Below are 19,769 nucleotides of genomic sequence, written 5' to 3'. Positions count from 1 at the left end.
AGGAGGAAAAAGGGGGGCATTGGTGGTGGGAAGGTTGCGCGGGTGAAGGAGGGGTGTTCTTTTTTTTTATGACAAACTACAATCATGTTTGTAATCACAGTATTTAAATAAAGACATTATTAAAAAAAAAAGCGAGATTTAACTGAGGGGTCCCATCTCCTGAAGAACCAACTCCCAACCTGCTAGAAGAGATGCTTGAAGACCACTGGGTTTGCACAAGAGCCAGTCAGTGGACAGCATGCCCTGGGCCTGCTTTTGGGGACTAGAGATGAAGACACAGGGTCCAGAAGGGGCAGCGGGAAGGGGCTCGTTTTACGCACAGTAGACCAGGAGCTCGGTGACCACCTTTCGGAGTCTCCCACTGAGTGTGTTGGTAGCTGTGCAGGTGTAATTTCCCTGAAGATTGTGTGACATCTGAAGGAGCGAGAAGTTGCAGGCCACCAGCTGACTTCCAAAGGACTCAGTCCTGGACCCCGGCACCCCGAAAGACCACTCCACGAGGGCCGGGGGCCACGAGCTGTTGCTGCTGCAGCTGAAGGTGACCTGAGAGCCTTTGGCTGCATACAGGGTCCCGTTGGGCAGGGTGCCAGTTGCAACAATGTCAACTTGTACCTGGTTGGGGCCACCTAGGGATGACATGACCAGAGGAAGGCTTGTTAGGGGCCAGAGTGACACTAAGTCATTCACATGCAGAGCAGGCAACACATATGATTGGTTTCCAGGAGTGATTCCTGAGCACTGGGTTGGTCACCCCTGCCTCCCAAAATATGTGGGGCCAGAGAGATAGCACAGCGGAGAGCCTGTGCATAGCTGGCTGACCCACGATGTTCCCGGGTTCAATCCCCGGCATCCCATACAGTCTCCCAAGCCTTCCAGGAGCAATTTCTGAGTGCAGAGCCCAGGAATATCCCCTTAGCACTGCTGGGTGTGACACAAAAACAAAAACAAAAAATATTACCAAAAAATGTTGATGTTAGCTCCTTATCGGCTCTAACAGACACAAAAATGAGTAAGAAGTAGTCTGAGGATGACTCTTTTTTGCCAAGACTAAGTGACAATAGGTCATAAGTGCTGGCCCCAAAATAATGCAGAAAAGCCCTCTTTGCTCGTATGTTCATGGCAGCACTGGAAACAACCCAGGTGCCTGAGTACAGATGAATAGATAAAAGAACTGTGGTACATCTACACAATGGAATACTATACAGCTGTTAGAATGAAGAGATGAAATTTGCTTATACATAAATGGAGAGTATCAGGCTGAGCAAAATGAGTCAGAGGGAGAGGTACAGATACTGAATAATCTCACTCATTTGTGGGATATACATGAAAAGATCATACGGTAATAATATCCAGATATAGGGCCGGAGAGATAGCATGGAGGTAAGGCATTTGCATGCAGAAGGTCGGTGGTTCGAATCCCGGCATCCTATATGGTCCCCTGAGCCTGCCAGGAGCGATTTCTGAGCGTAGAGCCAGGAGGAACCTCTGAGTGCTGCCGGGTGTGAGCCAAAAATAAATAAATAAATGAATAAATAATAATATCCAGAAATAATAGAGATAAAGGCCAGGAGGTAGTAAGATTTCTGCAAAAGGGAAGTGCAGTCTGGGTAGAGAAGGGACCGCTAATGACAATGAGAATTGGGAATGATTATTCTGGACCAGAACTGGGTTGAAAAGGCAAATGCCCTACCAGCTGTGCTCTGGCTCCAGCCCCACATCTCATTATTTAAAGAAATGAGGAATCCAGACAGGACAATGTTGATTAAAGGGGATACATTAATGTTGAACTTAGTCTGTAGAACTTTGAACAGAAACAGAACAAAAAGAGGGGCCGGAGCAGTGGCACAAGCGGTAGGGTGTCTGCCTTGTATGTGCTAACCTAGGATGGACCTCGGTTCAATTCCCCAGCATCCCATACAGTCCCCCAAGCCAGGAGCAATTTCTGAGCGCATAGCCAGGAGTAACCCTTGAGCATCACTGGGTGTGGCCCCCCCCAAAAAAACAAAAACAAAAAAAAAAACAGAACAAAAAGAAAACAATTATTAGTGGGGAGAGGGAATAAAGGTTTTCTCAGACCCCCTTAAATAAAGTAGATAAGTCTAAAATCTTAAATGTGAGCCATCCTGGGTGCTGAAGTTCCTAAACAGAGAACACTGGCCCCTGTGGCTTACAGGGTAAATTTTAACACAGTAATCCCTCAGACATAGATACAAGGATAAAAAACCTAGGGCCATAGAGATAGTACAGTGGGTAGGTCATGTGCCTTGCCTGTGGCCAACCCAGGTTTGATCCCCAGCATCCCATTTGGTCCTCTGAAACTAGAGTGATTCCTGAGTACAGAGTCAGAATTAACCTCTGAGCATCCTTAGAAGTGGTCCTCACAAAACAAAGAAATTTATAAAGGAGAATAAAGCAAAAATAAAATCATCAAGTTAATGCAAAGAGAGCATAGTCTAAAAGGTTTGGTACATTTTTATTTCTAAGGGGTCACAGTCATAGGTGATAAGATAAGGGGCTAGGATTACTCCAGGGGGTACTCTGCCCCCATGGAGGGTTTGGTGCTGTGTATACAACCAGGAATGCCCCTTGAGTTTTAGTCCTGTTTCACCTCCTGGTGCAGAGAGGAAACACCCTTTTACCAGTTTTAATTCGGATGGGAAATGTCTCTCATGGTAGAGAAACTTCTAGAGGACATCAGGTGTCTCAGAAGTCAATCCTGAGACCAAGACCAAAACCAAAACTCACGCTCTTCTTCTTTTTTTGTTTTTGTTTTTGTTTCTGGTTTTTGGGCCATACCCGGTGATGCTCAGGGGTTACTCCTGGTTGTGCACTCAGAAATCGCTTCTGGCTTGGGGGATCATATGGGATGCCAGGGGATCAAACCACGTTCAGTCCTAGTTTAGCGTGTGCAGGGCAAATGCCCTTGCATCACCGCTCTGGCCCCAGAAGTCACACTCTTCTTTCCCGCCACAACTACCAAAAGTTTGGCACATGGCTGACCCTGGACAGAACCGGGTTTGATCCTCGGCATCCCATGTGATCCCCCAAGCCTGCCAGGAATGATTTCTGAGCACAGAGCCAGGAGTAATACTGAGCATGCTGGGTATGACCATGGAAAGGGAAAGGAAGGAAGGAAGGAAGGAAGGAAGGAAGGAAGGAAGGAAGGAAGGAAGGAAGGAAGGAAGGAAGGAAGGAAGGAAGGAAGGGGAGGGGAGGGGAGGGGAGGGGAGGGGAGGGGAGGGGAGGGGAGGGAGGGGAAGGGAAGGGAAGGGAAGATGCAAGTTCACTCGGATGAACCAAAGGTATTCTATGTCCCTCACGTCTAGGTAACAGTTAAACTCGCTTGTCCTCTAATAAATGAAGTCAATGATTAATGCATTTGCATCAGATAAAGCGACCATAAATGAGAGAGATATAAAGATAGAGATGTTTGTACATGCTGCCTTGCTGGCTGTGGTCGAAAAGAAGTTTCAGTCAGCCAGACTGGCACAAGAGAATTGGTTGTCAGTGCTCGGTGGCCAGAGGGAAGGACAGGAGGCCCACAGTGGGCACCAGAGCGGTTGACTTTGTAACACATCCACAATGCATTTCATGTGATGCAGGGATTCATCTCTGATGTCTGCGGCTACTAACAAACACCCTTCTCAAAGCCCCAAACCTGGGACATGGGCAGAAACCTTAGAAAGCGTCTTCAGATCTTGAAGTGGCCCTGAAGTCCCCCACTTCCAATCCCCACTCCCACTGGGCATGCTCAGTTCCTGCCATGATATTTATTTTACTTGTTTTGTTGGTTGGTTTTTGGGCCATATCTGGCAGCGCTCAGGGGTTTCTCCTGGCTCTGCACTCAGAAATCACTCCTGGTAGGCTCGGGGAACCTATGGGATACCAGGGATCGAACCTGGGTCTGTCCCCTGTTGGCTGCATTCAAGTTAAACTCCCTGCCACTGTGCTATTGCTCTGGACCCTCTGCCATAATATTTATGAACTGCTGAGTACCCTCTCCCAAGGCCACATCCCTGCTAATTTAAACCTCCAGGGTTTTCTTCTGTCCCCAGGATAGAATTTTAATTCTTGAACAGATATATTTGTTTCCTAAATTAAGCTTAAAAAGTACTATGGGGACCAGTGAGATTGTACAGTGGGTGGCCTAGTATCTAGGGTGGCCTAGGTTCAATCCCTGTCACCCCATATGGTGCCCCAAGGCCCTAGGAGTGAGCCCTGAGTGCAGAGTCAGGAATAAGCCCAGGTGTAGCTCTCTCCTGAACAACAATGACAACAATAACAACAATTAACCAATCAACCAACCAAACAAAAAGGATCATATACAACCTGGTTGCTTTCAAATAAAAATACTGAGCTGGAGAAGGGAGTTCAATGCGCTGAGCCTATACTTTGAGGAGCCCAAGTTCAATCCCTGGAACTAACTGCTAGAGTGATCCCCTGAATAAAAAACTGAAAGCAGTTCCTGCATATTGCTGAATGTAAGCCTCCACCAAACCCCCACAAAAGGCAGTCAACCAGAAATGGTTGGCAGAGGCTGTATTTTGCCAAGTCCTGCTCTAAATTTACACGTATATGCTAACATGCAGGACACACAGACCCTATAGGCACATTCATAGTAGCACGACCATAGTAGTCCTAGTAGCTGGATGCCAAAGCCTATACCCAGCCTATACCCAGCACATTGGTGTGAGAACATGGCAGCTGTATGCCACAGTTTAGCTCTTGTTGGCAAAGGAGAAAAAATGGAGCTTCGAGATGTCAACCTACTTACGGTAGGCGACAGACATGGCCTTAGGAGGGGAAGCGAGGCAGTCTGACTTGATGTCTTGATTACTGTACTGTCTTTGTTCCCCTAATAAAATATTAACAGCAAGGATAATAGGCAGCTAAAAGCCAGAGGAGTTGTTGAGAGCACTTGCTGTGTAGATAAACTGACATCACAACAGTTCTGTTGGGCAAGAGTGCTTTCTGTTTGCAGTTTTCTTTTTTTTTTTTTTTTTTTTTTTTTTTTTTTGGTTTTTGGGCCACACCCGTTTGACGCTCAGGGGTTACTCCTGGCTATGTGCTCAGAAATCGCCCCTGGCTTGGGGGGACCATATGGGACGCCGGGGGATCGAACCGAGGTCCTTCCTTGGCTAGCGCTTGCAAGGCAGACACCTTACCTCCAGCGCCACCTACCCGGCCCCAGAGATTTTGTTTTGTTTTGTTTTTGTTTTTGGGGCCACACCCCGCGGTGCTCAGGGGTTACTCCTGGCAGGCACAGGGGACCATATGGGACACCGGGATTCGAACCAACCACCTTTTGTCCTGGATCGGCTGCTTGCAAGGCAAACGCCGCTGTGCTATCTCTCCGGGCCCTGTTTGCAGTTTTCTACAAGAGGAAACAGGTGAAGAGGCCGCTCCATGTGTGGGTTCAAAGCCCAGGATGTAACTCAAGCCTTTGACACGGCTCTGATTCCCTCCTAGCCTGCCCTTCCATCGACTTACTGGCCATGCGCAGCTCCACATGGAAACTTCTCGTCTGGTTCAGGTCCTCCTGGCATGTGTAGTTCCCCTCATCCTCCAGGATTAGCCTCTCAATATTCAGGGAGGCATCGAGGGCCAGAGAAAAGCGAGGTTCTACCGGCAGGGCTCTGGGGTTGGAGGACTGGAGGAAGATGAGTTCCGAGTCATTCCGGTACCAGGTCACTTGCCCCCTGGGTCCCGAAATGTTGCCACAGGGCAGAGTCACATTCCTATGAACCTCTCCGATGACAGTAATGGCTTCAGGTCCTGTACAGGAAAAGGGCAGGAGTTAAAGGCCTTTCCACTCTACTGGACAATTGTGCTTTTGTGTAGGTCTTGGACACTAGAATTTTTCCCCCTAAAATAAAAATCAGGCATGGAGGTAGAGAGATGTATGGTAGGTTGGGTGCTGGCCTTGCCTGTGGTTTAGATGTCTTTGATCTCATAATGTCCCCTGAGCCCAATCAGGAATGATCTCTGAATGCACCCCTGAATAACCCCTGAGCACAGCCAGGTGTGGCCCCAAAACAAAACAAACAAAATTCAGATTTGTGTTGGGGCTGGAGTGATAGATAGCACAGTGGATAACTGGATAGGGCATTATTTGCCTTGTATGAGGCCAATCCTAGCATTCCCATATGGTTCCCCAAGTCAGGACTAACCCGAGTGCCACCAGATAACAAAAAGAGAGGCGGGGGGGGGGGGAAAGAAGGGGGAAGAGAGAGAGAGAGAGAGAGAGAGAGAGAGAGAGAGAGAGAGAGACCCAGATAGGTGGAAAGAAGAGCTTGGACTTTGTTTCTGCTCTTTGGGCCTCTCCCCCTTCTCCAACATCTGCCAAGGATCCCAGATGTAGAGGTCACTGGAATGTCTGTGGACCCAGCTGAGCTAGCCCTGAGCAGACGACTAAGGGGGAGAGCCAAAGCAGGGTAGAACCAAGACTTCAGGAGTTGGTTCTACTGGGAAGAAAAAGATGGTAAATTTGGTAGTGATGGAGCACGAGTACATGTCAGAAGAAGCAGGAGACATTTCGAAGGTCCAGCCACAAGAATGTCGGGGAATCCACGTGAGATCTAAGTGGAGGTCATGCAGGAACAAACGGGGAGGGGTAGGAGGGTTTTCCAGGCAGCAGGAACACATTTGCCCAGAAGTCCAGCAGGACATGTCCACGTCGCTCCAGGACTTCAGAGTCAGAAACTGGGCTATGTGGGAGCTTTCTAGAATATTCTGATGGCTAGCCAATACTAACAAGGCTCCCTGCAATGGATCTGGCTCAATAGAATTCATCACCAGGTCCCAAGCAGTGACTGCTGTCCATCTTTCCAAGAAGTATCAGATTGTCCAGTTTCCTCCACGATCACTGTCCCAAGGCAGAGGCCTCAGGCCTGGGATAATGGAGAAGAAGCTGTCAGGAGTCCTGGTATTGTTACAGTCAAAAGAGCTTGGCACTCAGGAGCAATTTCTGAGCACAAAGCCAGGAGGAATCCCTGAGTGCCACAGGGTGTGACCCCAAAACCAAACCAAACCAAATCAAAATGAAACACCAGGGGCCAGAGTGATAGTACAGTGGTTAAGATGCTTGCCTTGTATGTGGTCTACTTGGGTTCTATCCATGGCATCCCATATTCCAGAGACTAGCAGAGCCAGGAGTAATCCCTAAGCACTACCAGTTGTGCCTCCCCTCATTCTTCATTCTGCCTTACACAATAAAGCAAAATCCTCTTCTCTTACTTATTTCTGTAGCCATGGGAGAGATTTTTAATCCATCCAAAGGTTCCAAAACATTCTTTAATTTGTGCTTCAGATATATCTGGGCTTAATCCACCCACACAATCCATTTTTTTGGGGGGTGGGGGTATTCTTTCCCTTTAAAAGGTCAGTTGGCCCTTTTAGTGCCTTTCAATTTGCCATCCAAGTTTGTGGATTCTTTGAGTTCCAAAACCTTATCGACATCAGCAGCAATCCTGAAAAATTTAATGCTCTTGATCTTCCAGTGACAGGATTTGTTTTCACTGTACAGTCTAAAACTTCCCCAAATCCAATATTCAGTCAAGGGGCCAGAGTGGTAGCACAGCGGTAAGACGTTTGCCTTGCACGCAGCCAACACAGGACAGAACCCACTCGAATCTGGGCATCCCATAAAGTCTCCCGAACCTGCCAGGAGCAACTTCTGAGCACAGAGCCAGGAGGAATCCCTGAGCACCCTTGGGTGTAACCCCAAAACAAACAAGAAAAACCCCAAATATTCAGTCAAGCTCTTTTCTCACCTGTACCCCAGCTCAAGCCTTCAATTAATATTTGACCATCATACTACTGATTTTGTGCTTGCTTTGACCTTAGATCCCCCCGTGTATTCCTCTGTGTGACTGTACTCGGACACATCCTCCATGGTGTGGTTGGATAGAGGGTGCTGGCATGCAGATTGCGGGGCTCCCATCTGCATGTGTCTTCCCCCCAGATTTTTTTTTTTGGTTTCTGGCCACACCCTGTGATGCTCAGGGGTTACTTCTGGCTCAGAAATCACTCCTGGCTTGGGGGACCATATGGGATGCCAGGGAATCGAACTGCAGTATGTCATAAGTCAGCGCATGCGAAGCAAACACCTTACCACTGTGCCACTGCTCCGACTCCCCCGAATTATTTTTAACTTTTTATATCAGCTGCTATTTTATGGGGGCATGCCCCAATCCAACCCTACTGGGAACTAAGTCTGCCAACATCACCAAGTGAAGGAAGGATCTCAGGGTGAAATCACTGTGGATTTAGGGGGGAAGGTTAAATGCAAGAATGGGGGTGTCCTCTGAAGAGGAGAGAGCTTGGACACAAAGGTCAGAGTAGGTTCGCATGGAGATACAGGTAGACACTAGAGTGGCCACTCTGCTCGGGAAGGAATGCCAAGCTTTGCTGGCAGGCTCCAGAAACAAGGAGAAAAAAGAACAAGCCTGCCAACACTTGACTTCGACTCTGGCTTCCAGAGTCATGAGAAGAGACGTTTTTGCTCCAAGAAGTCTCTTGGTATGTGATTCTGTGTGAAGGCAGTCCTGGGAAACAAATACACTGACTCTACTTGTCCCATTCTTTGCTCTCTTTGTTCCTTTTTAGGCTATGTGTCTGATACACAGCACAGAATATTTTTTCTATCCTATATTATTCTTTTTCTTTCTTTTTTTTTTTTTTTTTTTTTTTTTTGGTTTTTGGTTTTTTGGGTCACACCCGGCAGTGCTCAGGAGTTACTCTTGGCTCTTTGCTCAGAAATCGCTCCTGGCAGGCTCAGGGGACCATATGGGATGCCAAGATTTGAACCACCGACCTTCTGCATGCAAGGCAAATGCCTTTCCCCCATGCTATCTCTCCAGCCCCTATTCTATATTGTTCTTTTTGTTGTGTTTTGTTTTCACTTTTGGGCCACACCTGGCAGCACTCAGGTTTACTCCAGGCTCTGCACTCAGAAATCACTCCTGGTAGGCTCGGGACCATATGGGATGCCGGGGTCAGTCCTGTGTTGGCCTGTTCTAGGTAAATGCCCTACACTCTGGCCCCATGTTCTATTCTGTTTCTATTCAATTCTATTCTATTCTAGTGATTTGGGGGCGGGGCACACTGGTGACACTCAGGAGTTACTCCTGGCTATGCACTCAGAAATTGCTCCTGTTTATTATAGATTGAAGAGCAATACTTGGCACATATAAAAGTAGTTCATGAAATATTAATAAAATTCTTATATTGTAACCCAAAAAAAGATATTGCTCCTAGCTCGGTGGATCATATGGAATGCCGGGGATCAAATGTCTGTCCTGGGTCAGCCACATGCAAGGCAAATGCCATACCACTGCGCTTTCACTCTGGCCCCATATTCTAGTGATTTTTTAAAATTATATTCTATTCTTCCATTCCATTCTGTTCCATTCCATTCCATTCCCCCATTCCATTCCAGTCCAGTCCAGTGATGTGGACCATAGCTAGCAGTGCTCAGGGATTACTCCTGGAACTTCTCTGGTAAGAGTTTAGGGGGACCATAGGTCATGTTGGTTTTGCACAGAGGTTGGCAGCATACAAGGCAAGTGACTATCTGTTGGGCCCCCGAACTTGTTTAGCTTTTTTGTTTTGTTTTATGTTTTTGGTTTTGGGGTTCATGCTCTACAGTGCTTAGGGGTAACTTTTGGCTCTGCATGCAGAAATCACTCCTGGCAGGTGCAGGGGACCATATGGAATGCTGGGAATTGAACCTGGATCGACTGTGTGCAAGGCAAATGCTCTACCACTGTGCTATCACTCTGGCCCTTGAACTTGTTTAGTTTTAAGCTGAATTGAACGCTATCTTCTAGCTAGCAAATTTAATCCTTTTGTGTCCATTTTCATCTTCATGGACTTGATATTTATACCATCCTATCTTTTACTTACCCTGTTAACTTGTCATGAATAGGGGCCACATCCAGCAATACTAGGGTTGTTAAAAAGGGTCACTCTTGGTCCTGGTTATGTTTAGGGACCAAGGCCATATCTGGTATAGGTATCAGGGAGGGGAACATTGAAGTACAGAGGATGTAATTTACCACTCAAGACACCTTACTGGCTCTCTATCCAACTGTTTGATTGGGGTTTGTTTTTTTTTTGGGGGGGGTGCCCCACACCCAGCAACACTTTGTGGCTCATCCTACTTTGGAGGCCCACCGGGGATCAAATCCAGACCTCCCACATACAGAGAGAGCATTGCTCCAGCATGCTGCAGCATTTTCTCCACCCAGAATTTTCCTGTTTCCTCCCATCCACACATTTTTTTTGTTTGTTTGTTTCTGGGACCACACCACACGGTGCTCAGGGGTTATTCCTGGCTCTGCACTCAGAAATCGCTCCTGGCAGGCTCGGGGGACAATATGGGATGCCTGGGATCTAACTCAGGTTTGTCCTGAGTAGTTGCATACAAGGCAAATGCCTACTGTTGTGCTATCGATCCAGCCATTCTCCCTTTCTTTTTGTCTTTAGAGACATGTTTGTTTTGTTTTGAGGCCACAAAACCCCAGAAGTGCTCAGGGTTTACTTACTTCTGGTGGGGTTTAGGGGACCACATGGACCAGGGATTGAATCCAGATCAGCCCCATGCAAGGGGCAAGAGCAAGGCCCTACCCACTGTACTACCTACCTCTCTAGTCCCTTGTTAGAATCTTTTTTTTTTTTTTAGTCACACAGTGGTACTCGGGAATAACTCTTGGCTCTGTGTTCAGGGCTCACTCCTGGTGGTGCTCAGGGCTTACTTCTGGCTCTACTCTCAGAGATCACTTCTGATAGTGCTCAGGGGATGTCAGATGTCAAGGATGGATCAGAGGTTGATTGCACGCAAGACAAATCCTTAACTCCAGTACTAACTTTCTGGCCTCCAGAGTCTATTCTGAAAATGTACTTAATTTATCTTTGAAATTTAAAAAATCCAGAGGCCGGAGAGATTAGCACAGTAGTAAGACCTTTGCCTTGCAACCAGACGACCCAGAACGAACTCATGTTCGATTCCCAGCATCCCATAGTTCCCCCCCCCCCCCCCCGACCCTGCCAGGAGCGATTTCTGAGTGCAGAGCAGGAGAAACCCCTGAGTGTGGCGGTTGTGGCCCAAAAACCACAAAAACAAAACAAACAAAAAACTCAAAAACAAACAAAAAATAAGAAATAAAAAAAAATCCAGTATCTACTGTATTTTTTCTTAGTGATTACATAAATCCGAATAATTTCATTTTTTTAATGCATGACAAATTCAGAGTTAATCCATGTCCCATTTCTCCATGAACAAGGTCAAGATTGCAGATCTTATCCAAAAGAATTTTTCAAATGGGGCAGCCACTCTGGGACATGGCTTGGCATTTGCTCACTGGGTAAAAGTTACTCGATGTCTCAGCCATTCCTTCCTAGGGGTACACCCAAGGGTACACACCAAAACTTGGATCACAGCAGTCACACACACACATACACACACACACAAAAGTGAAAGCACCCTCTTTATCCATAGATGAATGGATCAGATAAAGGCAGTACAGCCATACAAGGAAATATTATCAGGGAAAGTAAGAGCAGCACTGATGTATCTTGGGCCAGAAAGACAGAGGGCACATTCCATATCACTTGCCTCCTGCCAACCCCAGTTTGAATCCTTGGCATCACATATAGCCCTCCTCCCAACCCTTACATCCAGCACCATCAGACATCCCAACTTATTAAAGAGCCAGGAATAGGGGCTGGAGCGATAGAACAGTGAGTAGGACATTTGCCTTGCATGCAGCCACTCTGAGGTCAATCCCCGAGCTTTCTAGGAGTGATTCTGAGTGTAGAATCAGGAGTAATCCCTGAGAATTGCTGAGTGTGCTGAAAAACAAAACAAACAAACAAAAACCCAAACCCAAATAATAACATACTTGGTTGACAAAAACACTCTTGGTCCAGAGTATAGTGAGAAGAAGCAAAGAAACTGAATGGAGGAAGAGAAAGACAAGGGGCCAAGGGGACTTAGGTGCACTGGAGGAGTTAAAAAAAGAGAGAACTAGGGCCAGAGAGATAGCACAACGGTAGGGTGTTTGCCTTGCATGCAGCCGATCCAGGGTGGTGGTTCAAATCCCGGCATCCCATATGGTCCCCCAAGCCTGCCAGGAGCCATTTCTGAGTGTAGAGTCAGGAGCAACTCCTGAGCCCCAAAACAGTAAGTAAATAAAATAAATAAACAGATAAATTGAATAAATAAATAAAGTGGTGAGACTTAAAAAAAAAAAAAGAACAGAACTAAATATCCAAGCCACAGTCAACAACAATAAAAATCAAGAGGGGCTGGAGCAGTGGTAAAACGGTAAGGCCTTGCCCGTAATAGCCTATGATGAACCGCGGTTCAATCCCCCAGCATCCCATACGGTCCCCCAAGCCAAGAGCAATTTCTGAGCGCCTAACCAGGAGTAACGCCTGAGCGTTACCGGGTGTGGCCCCCAAACCAAATAATAATAATAATAATAAGCAAAAATAAAATTATGAAACCCAAACTTTAACAACCAAACTTAAAAAGGTCTGGGGCCCGGAGAGATAGCACAGCGGCGTTTGCCTTGCAAGCAGCCGATCCAGGACCAAAGGTGGTTGGTTCGAATCCCGGTGTCCCATATGGTCCCCTGTGCCTGCCAGGAGCTATTTCTGAGCAGACAGCCAGGAGTAACCCCTGAGCGCCGCCGGGTGTGGCCCCAAAACCCAAAAAAAAAAAAAAAAAAGGTCTGTTATGATGCCACCCTGGAGCAGGGGGTAGTGTTATGGGATGGACTCAGGGAACATTGGTGGAGAGACGAGGACACTGGTGATGGGATTGGTGTTGAAATATTGTGTGGCAGGGGCTGGGAAGGTGGCGCTAGAGGTAAGGTGTCTGCCTTGCAAGCGCTAGCGTAGGATGGACCACGGTTCGATCCCCCGGCATCCCATATGGTCCCCCCAAGCCAGGGGCGATTTCTGAGCGCATAGCCAGGAGTAACCCCTGAGCGTCAAACGGGTGTGGCCCAAAAACCAAAAAAAAAAAAGTTAAAAAAAATTGTGTGGCTAAAACTAAACCATGAATAACTTTGTAAATCTTAATGCTTTAAATAAAAAAATTGGGGGGGGGGTTGGGCCACACCCAGTGATGCTTAGGGGTTACTCCTGGCTCTGCACTCAGAAATCTGTCCTGGCTCAGGAAGGACCACATGGGACTCCAGAGATCAAAGCTGGGCTCATCCTGGGACAGCCACCTGCAAGGCAAACACCCTACCACTGTGCTATCGCTCTGCCCCTTAAAAACATTTTTAAAGTTAAAAAAAAAAAACCACCAACAACAACCACCTTGGTAAATCCTGAAGATAGCATGAAAGCTAGCATTAGTGGCCACATAATATGACCTGTTGTGTGATGCCATTTACATGGAATGGCCTGAAAAGCAAATTATGGCAGAAGCAAATCTATGGTGATGGGAAAGAGACAGAAGTGTCAGGCGGAAGGGAAGTGGCTGGTCTAGGAGGAAGGAAGGGAGTAGAGAGGGAATGTTTATGACATCGAGTTTCTCTTGGGGGTTATGAAAAGACTCTGGAATGAATCTGAAGTGCTGCTGGCACAATCTTGTAAAGAGGAGCCAAACTAATGAGCTACATTTGAAAGAGGTCAATTTTATGGTCTGTCACTGAGACTGCAACAATAAAAAGACCTAGGACCAGAGAGATAGCACAGAGGTAGGGCATTTGCCTTGCATGCAGCCAATCCAGGACGGACCACAGTTCAAATCCTGGCATCCCATATGGTCCTCTGAGCCAGCCAGGAGTGATTTCTGAACACAGAGCCAGGAGTAACGCATGAACGCTGCCGGGTGTGACCCAAAAACCAAAAACAAACAAACAAACAAACAAACAATATATATATATATATATATATATATATTGGTTTTTGGGCCACACCCGGCGGTGCTCAGGGGTGACTCCTGATTGTCTGCTCAGAAATAGCTCCTGGCAGGCACGGGGGACCATATGGGACACCGGGATTCGAACCAACCACCTTAAGTCCTGGATCGGCTGCTTGCAAGGCAAACGCCGCTGTGCTATCTCTCCGGGCCCAAGAATATTTTTTTAACAATGAAACCTGAGAACCCATGCTCTCAGCAGCAGTCCCCAAGGAAGGGAAGATGAACTGTACAATTAACAGATGCAAAGTGGGTCCCAGAGATCTGCAGGCCTGCCCCTTTCGGGCTTGTTGGCACAGAAAGAAAGGAACTTGGAAAAGCCCTGGTGTAACCTTAATCTTGGGGTTTGAGTTAACATTGTCTTCTCCACCAAGAGACAGAATGACATAATCACAAAAGAAACCACTCTAATACATGTGTCTGCTTTCTCCTTCCTGGCTTTGCTTACTCCATTCTTCTTAACCACTGTGACTGAAGGTGACCTACAGATCACCAAGTCCTCAGAAGTGATGGACCTGAGGGTTGAGTTAAGAGATGGGACAGCTGAGCCCAGGCTCTGGGAAAGAGAGTTCAGGCATTCATTAGTGATATCTGGCCTAGACACAGGGTCACAGCAAGGGTAAGTATATTTCCTCCCCTGTTTCCTTTCATATTTCCTTCCTTCCTTCCTCCCATTCTTCTTTCCTTCCTCCCTCCCTCCCAGGATCTGAGGAGAGTTCAGGCATCCATTAGTGATGTCTGACCTAGACACAGCAAGGGTAGTATATTTCTTCCCATGTTTCTTTCCTTCCTTCCTTCCTTCCTTCCTTCCTTCCTTCCTTCCTTCCTTCCTTCCTTCCTTCCTTCCTTCCTTCCTTCCTTCCTCCCTCCCTCCCTCCCTTCCTTCCTTTCTACCTTCCTTCCTTCCTTCCTTCCTTCCTTCCTTCCTTCCTTCCTTCCTTCCTTCCTTCCTTCCTTCCTTCCTTCCTTCCTTCTCCTTCCTTCCTTCCTTCCTCTTCCTTCCTTCCTTCCTTCCTTCTTCCTTCCTTCCTTCCTTCCTTCCTTCCTCCCTCCCTCCCTCCCTCCCTCCCTTCCTCCCTTCCTTTCTACCTACCTACCTACCTACCTACCTACCTACCTACCTACCTACCTACCTACCTACCTACCTACCTACCTACCAAAACCAGATTGTCAATATACAAACAAGCACCCTCCCCAGTGTACTACAACACTCTGGCCCACAAGAGTATTCTAGCTCCATGGTATGAAACTTTTATTGTTGTTGTTGTTGTTGTTATCATTATTATTATTAGCTTTTGGGTAACATCCAATGGTGCTCAGGGTTACTACTGGTTCTGTGCTCAGAAATCACCCCTGGCAGGCATGGGGGACCATATGGGATACTGGGATTTGAACCACCGTCCATCCTGGGTCAGCTGCATGCAAGGCAAATGCTCTACTGCTGTGCTATCTTTTCGGCCCCAGGTATGAAACTCTTGACTATCGAACCCCCTCAATTTACCATTGAAGAAACAGGTTCAGAAAGCTTATGAAAATCATTTAAGGCTGCACACAAATCATTGGAAATTGGGATTGCTATGCAAGTGTTTAGGAATCCAAATCAGACGGATCTACTGTGATCTCCTACCCAGACGGGGACAAACAAGAGGACATGGTGACAATCCACTACTAGAAATCAACAGGCAAGGTGTCTAAGAATATCCTGATTTTCTCCAAGCTTAAATTCACAATGCGGAACACAGGAGGAGGCAATATACACAACTATTTTCCAAATAAGTACTCAGATTACAATTAGGGAGGGTCACACCCAGTGGTGCTCAGGGGTTACTCCTCGCTCTGCACCCAGGAATTGTTCCCAGCAGTGCTCAGGGAATAATATGGAATGCCAGTTTGGCGGCATGAAAGGCAAACACCCCTTCTTGCTGTACTATCACTCCAGCCCCCACATTACCACCCGATAGTTAGAAGTGCACCCCAAAAATTTGTTTTCTAGCAGCTTTCCCTCAAGAATTACCCAGGGCTTACAATCTGGGACATGTAGACACATGAATATTGTCTGAAGTTATGTAACAAAATTTTTTTTTCTCCAGGCCTGATATCACTGGGTCAAGAAGCACTGAGAATGACCTTCAGCTGGGAGCAGGGGAGGCCCTCCCTAAAAATAAATAAATAAAAGATGGGCCAGAGCGATAGCACAACTGTAGGGTATTTGCCTTGCATGAAGCCGACCCAGGACAAACAGTGGTTTGAATCCCAGTGTCCCATATGGTCTCCAAGCCAGGAGTGATTTCTGAGTGCAGAGCCAGTAGTAACTCCTAAGAGTCACTGGGTGTGGCCAAAAAAAAAAAACCCCAAAAATCAACCAACCTAGGGAAGACCCCTGACACTGCACACAGGTAGCTGACCGGCCAGCATCCCTTCATGGACAGTCCCTGCCGGCCTGAGAGTCGCCTCATAGTAATGAGAGGATTCCAACTGTGTAGAAAACGTTGTAAATGTCTGGGAAGAAAGAGGTTGCTAATACCCCAATTCCCTTGATCTTCCCTCATGGCCAAAAGGGTACAGTGACCACTGAATAAAGGGCTGCAGCAGCCTACTAGCAGGTCACACCCAGGAGTAAAGAGAGCTTGAAGCAAGAAAGTGGGGACACCTTTAGGGTCAGATGCCGTCCACCCTACAGCCCGATTTTCCCTGCTCAGGAGATACCCGATCTCCCGATTTGTTTTCAGAGTAAACGGGCATCTAGGTTATGGGGAAACTGTCCTAAAATGATGGGGTTCGACAACTGACAGAAGTAAATTAGCAGAACTAATGAAATGACTGCTGGAAAGAAAACATAGGAGGTGCTGGGGACATGGCTCAGTGTGCTGCCTTCTGAACAAACAGGAGGAAAGCAGGAGCAGAGCACGACAGGGAGGGTATTTGTTTTGGATGTGGTCAACCTAGGTTTGATCCCTGGCATCCCATATGGTCCCTTGAGCACAGCCAAGAGTAATTCCTGAGTGCAGAGCCAGGAGTAACCCTGAGTCCCCTGAGCACTGCGGGGTGTGGCCCCAAAACTTAAATAAATAAATACAATATTTTTAAAATTTTGGGCCATACCTGCTGTGCTACACTTTGGCCCCTAAAAATAAAAGATTTATTTTTAAATAATTTTTATTGAGACCAATGTCAATTGCAAGTCTTTCACAGTTATATTTAAGGTACAAAGTAAAATTTAAATATAAATATAAAGTAAATTTAAAATAAAAGCTCTAAACAAACAAACGTGAGGCCCTGGGCCGGAGCAATAGCACAGCGGTACAGTGTTTGCCTTGCACGTGGTGACCTGGGACGGACCAGGGTTCGATCTCTGGCATCCCATATGGTTTCCTGAGCCTGTCAGGGGCGATTTCTGAGTACAGAGCCAGGAGTAACCCCTAAGCGCTGCAGGATGTGATCCAAAAACCAAAAAAATAAATTTTTTAAAGAAAATAAAAGGTGTGTGTGTGGAACAATAACACGGTAGGGTGTTTGCCTTGCTCATAACCTACTCCAGTATGATCCCTGGCATCCCACGTGGTCCCTCAAGTCTGCCAGGAATAAAACCCCAGAGCAGAGCCATGTGAGAGGAGCCCAAAATCCAAAAAAAAGTAAAAAGAAAGAAAAAGGAGGAAGGGCCCAGAGTGATAGCATGACTGTAGGGCTTTTGCATTGCACATGGTTGACCTGGGATGGACCCGGGTTCAATCCCCAGCATCCCATATGGTTCTGGGAGCCTACCAGGAGTGATTTCTGAGCGCAGAGCAAGGAGGAACCCCTGAACACTGCTGGGTGTGCACCCCAAACAAACAAACAAACAAAAATGTCCAGTGGCCAGAGGCACAGAGCAGAGGGTAGGTAAGGCACTTACTTGCCTTGGTGGTCATCACGGGTGGGTGGGGTGGGCCCCCAGTACTAATCCAAGTACCACAGGGAGTGATCCCTGAGCATAGAGCGGGAGGAGTAAGCCCTGAGGCCTGCTTGCTGTCCTCTTCTCCCTACCCCACAACCCCCCAAATCCGTCCAAAGCAATTCTCTCCTCTTGCTTCCCAGGGAGGGAAGACATGCCTGCAGCCTGAAAGATCTCTTGCTAATCATGCCAAGGGTAAGAGGTCAACGCCAGGGGAAAGGGAAGTTCAAAAAGAAAAAGTTTAAAGCAAAAAGTTAGAAAAGGGGAAGGCAGAGCCATAGCACAGCGGGGAGGGCGTTTGCCTGGCATGCGGCCTACCCAGGACAGCCCCGTGTTCAATCCCCAGCATCCCACATGGTCCCACATGGAGCCTGCCAGGAGCGACTTCTGAGTGCAGAGCCAGGAGGAAGCCCTGAGCACTGCTGGGTGTGACCCCCCCAACAAACAAACAAACAAACAAAAACGTAAAAAAATAAAACAAAAAGCAAAGGTGCAAGCAGTGGTGGTGGGTGGTGTGGTGAGGAGCCCACCCCTTACAGGTGTGAATTCGGTCTTCCTATCCAGGGGACAGGGAGAGTGGGCTGAGAAAGAAACCTGAGGCGTGAGCACTCAAACCCGCCTGCGAATTCACCCCCCCCCCCCCCGCAGCGCCTCCCAAACACCAGCCCAGAAGTCCCCAGCCCAGAAGTCCCCTTGATCCCGTGTGCTCCCACCTTCAGTGCTCCCACCTCCGAACTCCCCACTCTCCACCTCCATGCCCCGCAATGACCCAACCTGGGCCCAACCCGTCCCGTTTGCGCACTCAAGCGCCCCGGAAAATTCCTTCCTAGCCAAGCCAAGCTTGGAAAGAAACTCGAGATCCCTTCCTGGGGGCGGCGGCGGGGGGGGAGGGAAGGACAGCGTCCCCGGACACCCCAAAATCGGGAGGAGCCAGCCGGAGTTGAGTGAATCCTTTGGGTCAGGTCGAGTCGGTCCTGGGCTCTCCACTCCCTCCTGGGCTCCCCTGGATCCCCCCCCCCCCCCCACACACACACACACTTACCTGCAGCGACCCAGCCGCGGCTGGCGAGGAGAGCCCCAAGAAGATTCAGCAGGAACCAAAGCGCGCGCGGTGGTCCTCTCGGTGCCATCTCGCCAGTGGAGAGGGGGGACCCCGACTTCGAGAACCCGGAGCTGGGGGTGTCTGGGTGGGTGCTCCCCTGGGGGGACCCGGGTCCAGCTAGCTGCCCCTTGGCGCAGCTCCCCTGCCAGGAGCAGAGGATGCTTGGGTTTGGGTTTGGGGTGCGCCCTGCGCTCGGCTCTCCACGCGCGCTCCAAGACGCGCACCGGGGTGGGAGGACTCACCCACGGCGCACCCCGCCTCCCTGGGCCCCCGTCACCCACCGCAGGGACCGGGGCACCCTGCGCGCCTCCCTGCCAGGCCGGAGCGCAACTTCCTCCACCTTGGCCCGGTGGGGAGGTGGCTTTTACGCACGGAGCGCGCGGTCCAGTCCTGGTGCCGGTGGGAGGAGCGCGCGGCCCGAGTCCTCTCCAGCCTGGCTGGCCTGGCCGGCTAGTACTGCAGCTGCTACAGGACAGGACGGAGTTCCTGTCCCCGGCCTCCTGGGTCTCCTGGGCCTCCTGGGCTGGCTTGCAGCAGAGCTAGAAGACTGGCTAGCCAAACTGCAGCATTCTGGGGAAGGAGGGGTAACCCCCCTTTTGAGATCCCCAGCACAGCTGTTCCTCCTGGGGTGCCCTTTTGTTTGGCAGATCCCAGACAAGGCTTTAGGGCTACCATGGCCGCTTTTCCCTGTCCTTTGCAAGAACCAAAAAAGACCCAGGGCCTGGGGAAGATGAGCTCCCTGCCAGGAGCCCCAGAGCCAGAGGAACCCGAGACGGGTGGGGGAGGCCCTTTTATGG

The 19,769-nt window shown here is 48.5% G+C and overlaps 1 protein-coding gene across 1 annotated transcript in view; it reads right to left on the bottom strand.

Moving 5' to 3' along the window:
* VSIG10 (V-set and immunoglobulin domain containing 10) overlaps nucleotides 1-19,311 on the bottom strand; it is a 32,180-nt gene extending 12,869 nt beyond the window's left edge. The window contains exons 1-3 of the mRNA XM_049788822.1: nucleotides 18,913-19,311; nucleotides 5,491-5,775; nucleotides 321-626 (exon numbers count right to left, since the gene is read on the bottom strand). Coding sequence (XP_049644779.1) covers nucleotides 321-626; nucleotides 5,491-5,775; nucleotides 18,913-19,000 — 679 coding nt within the window. The 5' untranslated portion in view covers nucleotides 19,001-19,311. The remainder of the gene's footprint in view (nucleotides 1-320; nucleotides 627-5,490; nucleotides 5,776-18,912) is intronic.
* Between the last annotated feature and the right edge of the window lie 458 nt (nucleotides 19,312-19,769).

The sequence above is a fragment of the Suncus etruscus genome, chromosome 15, assembly GCF_024139225.1.
Source record: "Suncus etruscus isolate mSunEtr1 chromosome 15, mSunEtr1.pri.cur, whole genome shotgun sequence".
NCBI lineage: Eukaryota > Metazoa > Chordata > Mammalia > Eulipotyphla > Soricidae > Suncus > Suncus etruscus.
This window is presented reverse-complemented; position numbering and strand designations above follow the sequence as displayed.